Consider the following 15,686-nt stretch of genomic DNA (forward strand, 5'->3'; position numbering starts at 1 on the left):
AAGTCCCAATACATTGCGTCGATTTTAAATACATCACTCAACGTTCATCGTTCACCCTAAGTGAAATGGAGGATATCTAGATGGGAGAAAAAATGGTAAAAATTACATAAATAGTGTTAAGAGTTAATTACATCATATCCCTAATCTTTTTCAAATTACAAAAATTCCTTAAAATTTAAGGATTTCGGATATATCACTCAAGTTCCAATACATCGCGTCAATTTTGGATACATCACTCAACATCCCGATACACCGCGTTCCGATACATTACTCAACGTCCCGATGCATTACCTTTGTTGATACAAAGACACTTGTCCGATACATCTTGTCCCAGTACATTACCTTTGTTGATACAAGACACACCTGCCCCGATACATCACGTAAAAGTAATGTATCCTAGAATATAAGAGATAGGGATTTTGTAAATTTTTCAAATGGTAGGGAATCCTAAAGAATATGGTAAAATAAATTGTGTATTTAGGTAATTTTTCTAAAAATGAACTATAATGTATATATAAATGAAATATTTTTTATACGTAAATATCAAATATTGAATACCATTAATGAGCTATAGGAGTATTTTTTATCAAATGTCATTTCCAACATATAAATATAGTTACATTTCAAATGGTAATTAACTAATGACAAGTGGACTATGTCTTTATGAGCATATATTCAACTACCATATTTATTAAACCTAATTAATTTTTAGTAAACTTGGTCATATTTTTGACCAAAACATATATGTTTGTGAGTTTGTCAACTCTTTCAATCAAAGTTTGGTGAGTTCTTTCAACTTTTGAGAATGGAAGGTAAATATAACTTAGGTAGTCTTGAGCTGACTAGTAGTTGTTTTGTTCAACCACCTAAACCTACTACATCCATTTGAAGAGGTAAAAAATATTTAACGCGTTCGACCTTTTTCTTTCCTTTTTTTTTGGAGTAATAATGATGTTCAGTAGCAGACTGTAGAGTCATGATTTTTATTAAGGACGTCAAAATACAAAGAACTAAGGACACAAAAAGTCAAGAGAATTCAATGTATAGTATATGTATAATTTAATATTACTTTTTACCATCTACATTGTCCAATGAATTGACATCCTTTGGACAAGAATGGCTCCGGTATTGATGGTGTACTCCTCAAAGTGCATGAGACACTCCTCTTAGCTAATCTAATTTGAAGAAGTCACGGAGTTGGTTTGAAAAACAGAAAAAAATGACTTTTATGAATTTGGAAATACTCAACAGATGACTTAAGAATTGACATTTAGCTGCATTATCAAGAACAAAATATGATACTTTTCTTATGCAAGCACAAGCAACTAGACTTGTTCAAATTGTATACACTATGCACCAAATTTTAGTTTTAAACAAGTCTAGAGTTTATTTTGTTTGAATTGCAAGAAAAGCTAAAACTTTAAAGAACCAAAAATGGTATTAAAGCATTATCAAAAAATAATCTAACTTTGAATATATAGTACTATCTATAGTGAGGTTTTTGCCCTTTCCTACGGACATTTGAACCATAAACAAAAATTTAAGGACAATAGTGATGGCAAAATCCACATAATATTCAAGGCCACATTTTGTTACAAAGAGGGAAGAAAAAGAAGTAGAAGCTAAAGAATAATTTGAATGGAATGTGTAGAGGAGCTAATTTGGAACTATCAAGGGAACTGGAATGAGCCTCCAATTTCACTGGCACCAGCAGGGGGGTTGATCGCAACCCATAGGAGCGAAATGGTGATGGCGATAAGTCCTGACCAGACAAATACGATGGTTGGTGTCCTTCCGCGTCTTCCCATCAGCCCCTTTGCGAAAGGATAGAGATGAGCAAGGACCCAAAAACTGAAGAAAACCCCTCCGAGCAAACGGCTCCATTGTGGTATTGTGCTATATATTGTCCGGCTTACACCAACAGCTATCGCGATCAAGTTAGTCATCATGATAACAATAGGTGGGATCATCAGGGAACTCCATTTGATGATATAGAGATCAGCAAATTCATCATCATCATCAGTGGCTGATTTTGATGTCAGTGTAAATGAAATTTCAATGCCAGCAATCACTTTTAACAGCCCCTGAAGCACAGCAGCAAGATGGGCACTTGTGCCTCCAATTAACCAAAATTGCTCATTACGCCACCACTCTTCCAGGGCAATGCCGGACCACTTGATCTCAAGCACTGCGAGTGCACAGAGAGTCAATGTGATCACGAGGAGATATGTGAGGAAGGTGACGTTCAGGGACTGGACGATGAACTGACCAGAGAATAGTGAAAGTGCTGGGAGGAAGCAGTATACAATTAAGAAAATCGAGGTGAAAGGGTAGATGCCACAATTGAGGTAGGCAATCCGCTGCAAAATTTTCATCTTAGGACTAGCCAAAAAAGCATTGTTGCGAGAAAAGAAGATCTCAACAGAACCAGTGGCCCATCGAAGCACTTGGTGAAGCCTGTCGGTCAGATTGATTGGGGCAGTGCCACGGAATGCATCTCTCTTTGTCACACAGTAAATAGATCTCCAACCTCTATTATGCATCCTATACCCCGTCACCACATCTTCAGTAACAGACCCATAAATCCATCCAACTCTATTACCCCATTCAGTTTTGTCCTCGTACCAGCACGAAATGACACTGATCGCTTCAGCAACAGTGGAGGCATCGAGAAGTTCCCTTGGAATAGTTAGAGCACCAGGTGGTCGTCCATTCTTTACAGCAGGGTGATCAGCAAGTGGTCTACCTTGGAATTCTGCAACTGGAATGGAATCAATGAGGAAGCTTGAGTTACCAAACCTTTTAGGAAAGGAAGCAAGATTCATCTCCTCGTCATCAAAATCCCCCATTCTAAGCGCCCTGTTGTCTTCAGAGACAGAAGACACAGTGGCATTATTCTTGCGCCGACCAAAACAACAGCTGCAGCAACCAGGGTGGTATTCCTTGTTTCGTGGTGGGTCAAAACCATAAAGAGCAGTCCTCCGGAAGAGACAACCAGTCCCAACATACATTGGACCTTGAAGACCATCAAGGGCACGCATGTTGACATCAAAGAAAACAGTATTGTGGTTTGCATAACGGTCAGAAGGATCAATTCCCTCAAAACGTTGAGGAAACTGAACATAACAGATCCTATCTCCACCGCGGTCCATCATAAAACACATTCCCTCCCTGATTGCCTCGGAGTTGTAGATGTAGTGATCACAATCAAGGTTGAGGATAAAGGGGCCATTAGACATAATGGCAGAAGCTCGGACCAAGGCATTCATGGCTCCAGCCTTTTTGTTATGATCATAGCCAGGACGCTTTTCACGAGAGACATACACCAGCAAGGGGAGACGAATATCAACTTCTGTTGAATCAATTAGACCGTCATCAGAAGAGGTTCCATGTAAGGGTTCATCACTTGGGGGTTTTAACATAACCTGAAACCAAAATAAGAAAAACAACTTACAATGTTAAACCAAATCTATTACTTCAAGAATCTAACATACAAGTCATTGTCAACTGACCAAGAGTATAAAATAGCCAAAATAAGCGTACAGTTGGCAAATGAGAATCCCCTAAAGACAGAGTTAACAATAATCATGGAGAAGTAAATTAAGTTTCTTTCCTCTTTTTCCTCATCCTTGGAGGGAGGAACAGAAAGGGGGGGATTCAGTGTGAGATCATAGGCATCATTTATGAATCAAATAATTATGCCCTGATCAGTAAATAATGATGAAGGCAACAAATAACTAGACATGATTAATATGAAGAATCAATACCTGTATAATTCCTGCGTGATCACCCCTAGAGTGCTCGGGAGCAGAAATCATCCAAGTACCAGGCCAGTGGGTTCCATCTGCCATCCAAGTGGCCTTAGTTATCTTAATGGGTTCCAAAAGATCATCCCCAGCTGCCTCTCGCTGAAGCTTCATGGCCTTGATTTCTTCTCGAGCATTATAGGCATCAGAACGCCGACGAATTGAATCAGGGAGGCTATTAATTCGAACCTTAAATTCATCATATTCACGTTTCACCCGTCTGCGGTCCTTAACAAAATCTTGACGTACTTTATTCTTGTAAGGGTCTTTCTTCAAGCTGAAGTAGGTTTCTGGGTTCCTTGGTTCAATATTATGTTTACGACAAAATGGAACCCAAATGTTGGCAAAGCTTGCAGCTTCTGCCATTGCTTCAAATGTCAGAAGAGCACCTCCATCATCAGATATATAGCACGAAAGCTTTTCAACAGGGTAATTAGCAGCAAGGATAGATAGAATCGTGTTTGCAGTGACCAGCGGTGGCTCTTTCTCAGGATCTGCAGTAGAGACAAATATGTCTATGCCTGGAAGATCAGATTTTCCTGTGGGATTGGTAGGGGTTGGTGTTTCAAATTTTTCTTTCAAGACATTAAGATCGGTAGCACGGTTAACGGGGCATAGCTTTGGAAGCTGGTCAAGCAGCCAAGAGATTGCAAACCAAACCTCACAGATTATGGACATATACCATAACCATATAGCATCATTGTTCGGATTGGTAATCCTCCATTGAAGAAATAGTCCAAGAACAACTACGCGAATAAGAATCAAGAGCCTGCATAAATGGAGTTGCGTCAAGACAGCTCTCAAACCAAATATAATTAAACATAGTACCAATTAAGTGCAGTAGGCATTAAGCAACCAATCAATGTCTACAGGACATGATTACCTAATGGTATCCACCAAAAGTTAGATTTATTAATCCGTCTCTTAACTATGGTATACTCAAGAAGCTAAGCTTGTAATGTAGTCTTACAAGATAAAAGCAAGAACTTACACATGTTATTGGAGAGCCATGAACTTACAGTAAAGAAAAACTATGATGACTGTTTTAGCATCTTTCGTTGATTAGAAGGAAGCATTTGTGTTAAAACTAATTTGTAATTTCACTAGCCACTTCGATGTGGGTAATTTCACCAAAATTTGTTCTTGAATTCAAAGAAGTAGAGAAGTTGGGGACGAAAAATTACCGGTATGGGCTAATAACTCCAGCGGGTATCTTCAGTTTACGTGTAAGCGGCCTCCAAGGCTTGTTCAGAAGTTCAGAAGGCTCACCACCTTGATCTTCTTTGTCATTTCCAAGCCCCCCATCCTTTGGCCATATAGCATTTCCATAGCCATACGTCCCTTTTGTCTCAAATAACCATTTATTGTGATCAAAATCCCCTGTCTGACTCCTCATCAACCCTGAGTGACTTCTTACTATCGCTGATTTATTACCTGATCGCATCAACGACAGCCTCCTTTCCATTTTAGACATACTAACATTTGAAGGTAAAGTCAGAGGCCGTCCAGAAGGATCTACAGCATTCTCAGCCAAATCAGTGCTCTTGTAAGACTCTTTACAACCAGGACATATCCCATCACCAGTTTTGACAGCATCAACATAACAATCCCGGCAAATTTTAAAATCACACTCACAAGGAAGAATATCTTCACCCCTTTCATCACTCATGACTTTACCATCACAACCCGGTATAGCACAAGAAGAACCTTTAGCACCAGCCATCTGAGGATGGTTAGTTTCTGATTCAATTACCTTATCCATCAAGTGAGCACGAGTTACACTGTTATAACCACCAGTAAACAAGGAATTTGACACATACTGCTCTTCCACCCTTTGAGAAATTGAAGGATCCATAGGTTGATTATCAGGGGTTGGAGGGATATGCACCGTGTAGTTTGCAAATTCAATGCCACTAATCTCACTATCCAGAGATTCCCTTGATAAGTTCACATACCGACCCGATGAGGTCCTCCTTGCAAAGGTGACACCAGAATGCTTGCCCTGTTGGGAATCAGAGGCTTTAAAGGATCTTGAAGTCATGTTGCTAAAAGTTGTGCTAAAAGATTACTTGATGACCAACAAAACCTGAAACTGCACAAGGCCAAAGAAGCAACATGAGAATTAGCTAACTTTAAGTTGAAAAATAAATACTAAAAACAATAGTGCAAAAGGATATACTACAATCTCTGGATTCAAAATGATTCAACTTTTTTTTGAAACAAAAGCATGACCAAAAAAAAAACCCTTTCTCTTTCTCCGAAGCCACTCTTCTCACTTTATTAGTTAAAAAGCACTAAAGGAGACACCTTTTTCAGTAAAACACACTTGATCATTTTGTGTGAAAAGCATCAAACCAATTCAAAATATAACAAAAATCCACAGAAGAGAAGATCACCTAAATCTTGAAGAGATACACCAACAACTAAGAATCAAGACCTTCCTAGCCCATTTCCAGGAAAACCCAAAAAGCTTTCCCAGAAACCAAGGTGGACAAAAATCAGAAGGGAAAAAATGCAAGTTCAAGAACACAACCAGATCCTTCTCTTCACATACAAATCTTCCCTATATACATCTAAATCATAATAATTTTGCACAAGTAGAGATATATAGACCTCCACCAGTAGCCCAATACTTATAAGACAATTAACATAGATATGTAAGACATAGTTTATAAAAACAAAAGAATCAGCCACCTAAAGGCGTGTAGGAAATATTCAAAACATAATACCAATAAAATATAAACACACTATTTGCAAACATATACACACTACAAATTACAACTTTAACAAAGCTTTCATAGGGTCCCTTTTACAACTCAGACTTAGTCTTCCATTGTCCAATTAAATCAAAAGGGTTGTAAATAAAATTATTAAAAATCTCTATTACGTAAGACCAAATACACAAACACCCATTTCCTCCCTCTTTCTTCTGTCACCCCCATTAAAAAAAACACAAAAAAAAGAGTAATTAATTAGTAGTACTTACTAACCTCAAAATTTTGAAAAAAAGAACACATCAACCAAGAAAGATTCAAACTTTATGCTTATTTTTTCAAAACAATTAACCTAAAAAAGCTCTTTTTTTTTTTTTTGCAGCTTACAACAGCCGGCTTAAAAAAAACACAAAAGCCCTGATACCCAAATACACATAAGGGTCATAAAATGTGTAAATATGAAATTTTTTAGAAATAAAGTAAGAGATCTGAATAATGAATATCCATTTGTGGGGTTTGTTGAAAATTTCCAAAAAAAAAGTGAGATTTGTGTAATTTTTTTACCTTATCAAGTCTGCTATGAAGTTTACTAGAAGGGAAAGTATGTGCATTTGAAGATGAATTTTGGGTATGAAAGCTTTTGCCTTTTTACTGTTTGCTGGTTTGAATTTCTTACTACAGAAGACAAATTGGGGAAGAAAGAGTGTATATTTTGTTTTTTTGGAGAGAGAGAAAGAAAATGGAATTTATGGGGTTAAAAAAGTAATTAACCAAGAATATAGGGGGTCGGTCTGAATATGCTTGATACGCGGCTACAGGTGATTTGTTTCCTATGTGAAACGGATTTTTCACAATCGGTCTGAAATTTTAAAATTTTTTTAGATACAAGATTTTATATTTTTATTACCACTACCAAGTAAGGTACTCCCTATGTTCCTAATTATTTGTCCATATTTTTTTTTTTAATTATTCCTAATTACTTATTCATTTTGACAAATCAAGAAATGACACATTTTTTTTATCTATTATAACCTCAATTAATTACTATAAAAAAGGTAGAATTTCTTGAAAATAATAAGTTTTTAATTCATCCACTTCATAATTAATAGGGGTAAAATTGTACACTCACTATGTCAATTATTGATTTCTTAATAGAAGTGTCAATTCAAAAATAGACAAATAATTAGAGACAGGGGAGTAAAAAAATAGATATAAAAGATTAGAACTATAAGAATATGGTTAATATAACGATGGACACCAATAAGTCTAAAGCAACACAAACCACCATTATTTACTATATAGATGTTTGGACATGTGATTTTTTATCGCGATATGAAATCATGAAATAAAATTAGTGTTTGGACATGTGGTCACGTTGATTTCATATCATTAGATAAAATCTTAAATTCTTCAAAAATCATGATTTATATCTACTAACCATTTATTTTATATGTAAATAAAAGTTATAATTCATCTAATTACTTTTAAAAATATTTATACTCATACGATTATTCTCACAAAAACATAAAATTTATTATTACCTTAAATCATTTCCTACTTTATCATTTATATTTACGGATGTCTTTATTTTTTATCAAATTTATTTACCAATCAAATTGACCAACAAATGACTCAAAGTAATAATGTTGGTTCATTTCTCTGTCATACAGTCGGGAAATGCAAGTTCAACGTGAGAAGATTGACCGTACTATATGGGATGATTATATTAAAGACGCTACAACTTATGTTTGATTTTATTTTTTATTGAATTAAAGTTTGAGCAATAAATATTGTATTTTTTTATAATAGTTTTCTAATAGTAAATTATGTGATTTATGAACTTTTACTTATTTGGTAAAATTGTCTAAAGAAGTGGGATAATTTTAATAGTTTTACCACTTATGAGTTTTTTATGTTCATATGAAAACATACAACATAAAAAGTCCAAATTGCATGTCCAAACAAAACTTCAATTTTATCTCATAATTTTGTATCATGTTTCATATCGCATGGCCAAACGGGTCTTGATTAGTCTCACGTGGCTTGCCACATTACTAAAAAATTGAATTATTTACTCTTGAGGATATTTGTGGTCTCTTGGAATAACGACAGAGATATTTTTAATTCCAAATGTAAAGGAGGATATAAATGATCTATTTCACATAGTTCAGAGGTAATTTTGACCATTTCCCGAAGAAAAAATAGTCTTTTCTTAAAAAAAGCATTCATTTTTTAAAAATCAAACGTGCATCGAAAATTTTGCACCCTCGTTCTTACCATTGAACCATCTATTTTATTTTATATGTCGGTTCAGACTACAATATTTATACAAGTTTATTGAAATTTCTGATACAAGTACTGAATCTATACAAAGTTACTAGGCTTGTCTAAACCCTCGTGTTGTATTGTAGCTCCGCGTCTTTGACTATGCTACATATCCATTTTGAACCTCCTAATACAATATTATATTTTTATATTTATATTTTTTTTTGGATCCTGTTAATATAAAACTAACGATGACTAAATAATTTGATTTATTTAGAATTCATCTTGAGATTTCAAATTCAAAATTTTAGACGAATATATTTTTATTTGTGAATGTCATAAATTCATCACTCGTAAGGCCAAAATATAATGCTTAAATTATTGGCAAATATATCTATGTGGACTTTTTTCCAAAAAAAACATAGCTTACTATTCTCCATTGTTATTGGTTTGAGTAGGTTATTATGGTAGTGTTGAGGTGTAGGTGATAATTCCCTGGTTCGTCGTTGATCTCGTGGCCCACTGTAACGGCAGTATAACTGGTAAAAGCTGTTCTCATGACAACGTTGAACTACAGTCGATATTCTTTCCAACATTTATCCACCTTGTTTCCAATAATTACAAAACATACCCCTCCTCGGCTCGACAAATTTTTGAATTTCAAATGTGGAAGAAAAGGACAAATTGCAATAATATCGTATATCATCGAGGATTATGGTGAAGTGATAAGTACTCCTTCATTCTTAATCAAGAGATCTCGAGTTTGAGTCCCCTTAGATATGGAGTCATCTTTGTTAGGAAGCGTTTTACCTCAATATAGGACTTCTCAATTCGAATTCAAATTTAATCGAGTAGACTTTATCTCGATATAGGACTTTTCTGACATCCATACTGGACACCGGATGAAAACAAAAAAATAACGCGTTTGGACAAAAGCCAAGTATGTAGGAGTTTTATCTTTTTAGCCGCTTAATGTATTGCATATACGTATTTAGGAAAGAAAATAAATTGTCCGGCGCTCCATTTTAGTATATGTATTCCAATCACCCTCCAGCTCATCATACTTCCCAAAAATATATAATACTAATAAGATCGTTTGGTTGAAAATAACTTAGTTTGATATTAGTTATTTTAAAATAAGTTATATTATCATTAAAATATAAATAATTTAATATCTCTAATTAAATGCATGATAAAATAAACTTACATTTTATTCTGAGATTATTATATCTTAATACTTTAATTTACACCTAAAAAAACTCCATATGTATGTGTCGTGACCATTCATCCAAATCCAATATGATAACAACTACCCAATCCATGTTTTTTGTACTTCAATTGTTTTGTTGGTCCAAAATTTGTACTACTATTTATTTAATTTAATTATATGTTTGTTTTAGATCAAAAACTTCAAACTTTCTTCTTCTTCTTTTCTAAAATCTCTGTATAAAATCTAACGGTATCATTCAAATTGAGACAAAGAAAATTTTGTCTTTTGGCTAAAGATAAAAAGTGTAGTTTATGTTACCCTTTTGTTTCAGTTGACTATATGAATTAGTTCAGAGTACTAGGAATTAGGATCAATGTATTTAATTTTCTATACAAATTCAAACATAATATTCTTTTTGTTTTAATTTGTTTATATTATTTTTGTTTTTAGACTGTTTAAAAAATAATGACTTTTTCTATTTTGGATACCTTTTCAATTTTAATTTTTAATATGACATATTTAAAACCTCAAGATTAAATGACATTTTGGTACATAATGCATATATCTAATTTAAGATCACATGATTCAACTTCTTTTCTAATTTTTGAACTTTGTGTCAAGACAAACCACACATATAAATTGAAACAAAGGGAATATTATTCTACATAAATTCAAAAAATATCTTTAATTTTCCTAAATAGGACAAACAAATCCAAATGAAGAGAATATAAATAAAAAAGTACATATTTACCAATTATATGGCAAGTATTACATGTTAACATAGTAAATACTAACAATAATATATTAGAATGATTCCACACGCAAGATCTACTAACATAATAAAAGAACTTAATATTTAAATAAATTTGAGAAAATCGTAGTCATAACTCTTGAAATTATAACAGATTCATGTAAATGAGATTAATTGTGGGATTACTAAAATTTTTGGAAGCAAATATATGAAATTAATATCATCAAAATCATGGTTAAAACTTTACTTTAATAGATTAAATTTTAATCATTAATTTTAATTCTTGCCATGTGCTTTAATCCAAGTAAGAATTCCAGGAAAATGGAGATAATGAAAATAGAAAGGAGCATTAGTATATGTTATTTTTTCCAATTTAATCACTACTTTGGTCTCTCTGCCTCGAATGGTCGAAGTAAGATATGTGTACATTCATTTGTTTTCGAACTTATTTGTGAACTATACTGCTTAAAAGATTCTGTTGGGATTCGGGGCTCGTCATGGGGCGGGACTCTAGCAAAACGTCCCGAGACTCAAGTGTGGGGCTTAGTTCTATAAGACTTACTCCCTAAGCATCCGACGGTACGCCCTAAGCACGTCCAATGCTCGGGGCTCGCCTAACAAATTTTAGACAAATTATGTGTTTTATCTTTAGTTAACATTGCCGACCCTCATAATTCTTGAATAAATGAATGATACTTCATAATTTTTAATCTATAGAGATAAGAAGATTGAAAGTAACTCAAATAACAAGTTGTAGTATCACATCTTTACTAGTTGATAACATTGTGAAGATGATTATACATTCCGTAACATTTCTTTTAAAAATACGTAATGAAATTTTACTTTTTCACTTAACATTGGTCTTCATGGTTTTGTCATAAATCTCAAAGTTATCATATTTTACATAGCTATTTGAAAGTAATTTTATTTTTATTCATGATGGAGTGATGTTTTTATTATAATACTAGTAAGTTTTATTGATTATTTTCTTTTAGGGGGTGAATTGTATAGTATGATAAAAAATATATTTTTAGAAATAATGATTCTTTTATTATTAAAAAGTTAAGATTATTTATACTTGTATAATCATATTAGAAGTTTCATTTTCTATCAGTTTCATTAATCATGTTTGTAATTATTTCAAACTTTGATGTATTTTTAAAATTTTGTATTATTATACTATATTGTAAATTAAAAATTTAAAGATCCATAGGACTTACGCCCCATGTATCGAAGCTTACGCCTCACCCTATACTAAATAAAACGCCCCGTCTCACGCTCCCGCCTTTTAAAACACTGCTGCCTGGTATGTTATTATTGTATATTGCTATTTTCTTATTATTATTTTTTTTATTGAACATGCATTGGTCATGTGAGATGCATAAATTCAGGCAAAACACATGCATGTATACATGAATTCAGGGGGGTAATGTGGAATGAAGAACATATATTTGGGGTCAACATTGATTTCATATAAAATTAGCATAAAACAATTACTCCATTCGTTTAAAAAAGAATGCCCTAATTTGACTTGGAACGAAGTTTAAGAAAAGAAAGAAAATTTTTTAATCTTGTGGTTCTAAATTAAAGTTATGTCAAATGTATCAAAATGCCCTTTAATCTTGTGGCCTTAAACATGTCACGTGAAAAATTGAAATTAAAGTGTTGTCAAAAAAGGAAATATGTCATTCTTTTTTAAACAGACTAAAAAAGAAATTAGACCATTCTTTTTAAAACGAATGAAGTATTAATTTAATTATTTCCTAGAACAGAAAAGCAAAATATCAAACGTAAACCTAACCGTCTCCCTTTGCGTGTTTCTTTTATTTGGATGTGAGAACGCTAGCTGTATTAATTAGTTGCAAAACTTGTTCTTTCTCTAAATAAACTAATGCATGCAATATGGTCAATATTTTATTTAAATACTACACTTCTTCCGTCCCCTATTATTTATACATCCATATTACTGAAAATAGTTATCTCAAATTGTTTGTCAGTTTATAAAATCAAGATAGAATTAATTATATTTTCATTATTTTACCCTTTCGATTATTTTCTTTTTAAAGTATAAGTAAGTGTGAAGTTCTAAAATAATTTTATGGAGTAAATTAGTTAGAAATTCAGAAATTTAATTAAGAATGTTTGATATATATGTACAAGATTTAATATTCATATAAAAAAATAATACGAATACATGTAGATAGTCATCATTAATATCCTCCTTTAAACACATACAATTACACTATGCATACAATTCTATGTGATTGTTCTTTTATATTTAGTTGTTTACTTTTCTTTTGTTTTAATTTGTCTGTTCTGAATCGAGTACGAGGGATAAGATGAATAATTTGAGAGTAACGCAGTTAATTCTTTGATAAATCAATCTGAAATCTATTAAATTTACTAGTAAAATGGTGTGCATAATGTTCTAGTTTTTTGACAGTGATACAATAAGATTAACGCTAAATATTAAACAGAAGCTCTTGTAGCTCAGTTGGTTAGAGCACCCGTTTAGTAAGCGGGAGGTCTTGAGTTCGACTCTCAACAAGAGCAATTTAATTTAACCATTAAACTTTATTTTTGACATTTTCTAAATTTCAGAGCATATTGTAGGTACTTAATTTGATATCCGTTACCATTTCTATTGTGTTTCAATCATAGTAAAGACACAATTTTATTTCATAATTAAGTTCATCAAGTAAGCATCAACACCCTATTGTATGTTGGCGTAACCCGACATTGTTTCTTTTTTGATATTTTATATGGTGTTTTATAGTAGTTGTCATGCTTTTTTCACAGTCGAAAACTGGTTTGAATTTTGAAAAAAGTGTTCTTCATAAACCAGTCTTTGTATCTCCATTAGACAAAACTACGATTTATATATTATTGTCATCGTTACACTAGGTACGTTACGTTGCTGCTAAAAGGACTTGAGTTTTTCCAATTAATATATTTAAAATCAGAGAGAAGTGGGAAAGTGTGTTGAAATAAAGGTACTACTATATATATGTGAAATAACTTGCATGAACATTACTTAAATTACGGCAATAAGTAGATAAAAGATAAAAAAAATTCATTGATCCCACTAGAACTTTAATTTTTCAAATGATAATGACACCAAAATTTGGCCCATGATTAGTAGAAATGAAAAAGTTGCAAAGTTTTGGACTTTTAAAATTGCTATTTTTTTTTAATCAACGGCAGATTTTATGGCAAAACTGGAGGAATATTGGTTGCATTGACCATTTTTTTCCATCAATGAATATGACATGGAATAATTAAAAGTAAGAAGGGATATTCCATGTGAAAAAAAGACCATGTTATGTTTGGCAGCACCCAACTATGATATGATTTAAGTGGATCGATAGTCATAATTTAAATTGACAAGTCTTTTATTTATTTACTCAAGACAACAAACAAGAAACAAATTTAAACTAAGATCGTGATACTCATCCACATGTCTCACTTTGGTTCAATGTTTTTTCTTTCTATGTGTCAATTTTTTTTTTCATTTTTATACTATGAAAAAAAATCTACCGTCCTTCGAGATGACTCAATTGGTTTGAAGGGTGGTTGATCCCCCCTCAATGCGTCTGTCACATAGAATCTGCCTAGTACGGTTTACATCTCCTGTGTGATTTGCAAATTATTACATAGATTTGGTTGATAAAGTAAGGAAAATTAATATATGTATAAAATTTGACATTACATATTACGAGATAAAATATGGAATAAGAATACCATTATACGAAAATTGTTAATGATTTATCATACTTGGCAAGTTAGAAACTCGAAGATATTTGGAGGTACAAATATTTATAAATAACAATTTTGCAATTGCACAAATACCAAAAAGGTTAAGGTTATACTAAAAGTATTACGTACAACAAGGAAGGCTCAAAGATGTCAATATATATTTCAACTTTTGCGTAGTTAGATTTTTTTGAATTAACAGATTGTATGTAGTTTTTTTCTTTGATATTTAGGAGGCCTAGCCTTTAGTGTTCTTTAGGTGTAATGCTTTTTTTGCATACAAAATTCATGCATTATTAATTTCTGCAAAATTATTTTAACCAAATGATACCTTTCGTTTGGTAGTAATATATGGACAGCCAAACTCTATTGACCTATTTAAAGGAGAATTTGAAAATCACATGATGCTTTTTTATCTTTATAAAAAGTTGAAACTAGTAAAAATAATTATAAATTGATGGGAATTAAAAAGTTGGAAGAATAATGATGGTATTCACAATACATGAACCTAGGTTTACTAATTATTATATTAATAATTCCTAGATTCTCTATATTCATGTACCAACAGTATTACAAAATAATAATAAAAAAAAGTTAGCACACACTTTATGCCATTTGGATCTAAATCTAAAGGGCTACAGTTTAGTAATCCATAGAATCAAACATTATTCTCTTGTCTTCATGTCTTGTACTAATAATTAGGACTTATGTTAGTGCATAAAATCTTTATCCACACTCGATATTTACATTAACTAGTATTAAGTTAAGTGATAAAATAGACTTATAATCATGATTAATTGATAAAAGAAGGCGAGGATATATGCAGTTGAATGAAGTAGATACATAATTTTCCTTGTAAAAAAAAGAAGAGAAATAATATATTTCTGTTGCAGTCACAATTATTAAATTATGAAAAATATTACTGAAAGAAAATTTCGTTATATTTGTTTGTTTTATTATTATTATGAGAATGAATCCAATTTAAGGGATTAATTTAGTCAATCATGTTAGAACTGCAGCTATAATAAGTATTATTTAGGCCGGAGACGTGATTGAACACGTCAGTGGTGGAATTGGGTGGCTCATTCTGTATCAAGATAAAATTAATTAAATTTTATTATTTGATTTGTATAATTTTTTTTGTTTTTTTAAAGTGTAAATGAGTTTATTAAGTTTCATTCGATGTA

The 15,686-nt window shown here is 32.3% G+C and overlaps 1 protein-coding gene and 1 non-coding gene across 2 annotated transcripts; one reads left to right on the forward strand and one right to left on the reverse strand.

Moving 5' to 3' along the window:
* Positions 1–1,553: 1,553 nt before the first annotated feature.
* On the reverse strand, positions 1,554–5,883 carry LOC125827176 (cellulose synthase-like protein D3). The gene is made up of 3 exons (XM_049506536.1): positions 4,991–5,883; positions 3,768–4,575; positions 1,554–3,425 (listed from the first exon to the last, which is right to left on the reverse strand). The coding sequence occupies exons 1-3, from the start codon at positions 5,845–5,847 to the stop codon at positions 1,671–1,673; spliced, it is 3,420 nt and encodes a 1,139-aa protein (XP_049362493.1). The 5' UTR covers positions 5,848–5,883; the 3' UTR covers positions 1,554–1,670.
* Positions 5,884–13,225: 7,342 nt separating this feature from the next.
* On the forward strand, positions 13,226–13,299 carry TRNAT-AGU (transfer RNA threonine (anticodon AGU)). Its single transcript has one exon. It is a non-coding gene; the product is annotated as a tRNA-Thr (tRNA).
* Positions 13,300–15,686: the final 2,387 nt, after the last annotated feature.

Source organism: Solanum verrucosum, unplaced genomic scaffold (assembly GCF_900185275.1).
Source record: "Solanum verrucosum unplaced genomic scaffold, falcon-dt-bn FXZP01000060.1, whole genome shotgun sequence".
NCBI lineage: Eukaryota > Viridiplantae > Streptophyta > Magnoliopsida > Solanales > Solanaceae > Solanum > Solanum verrucosum.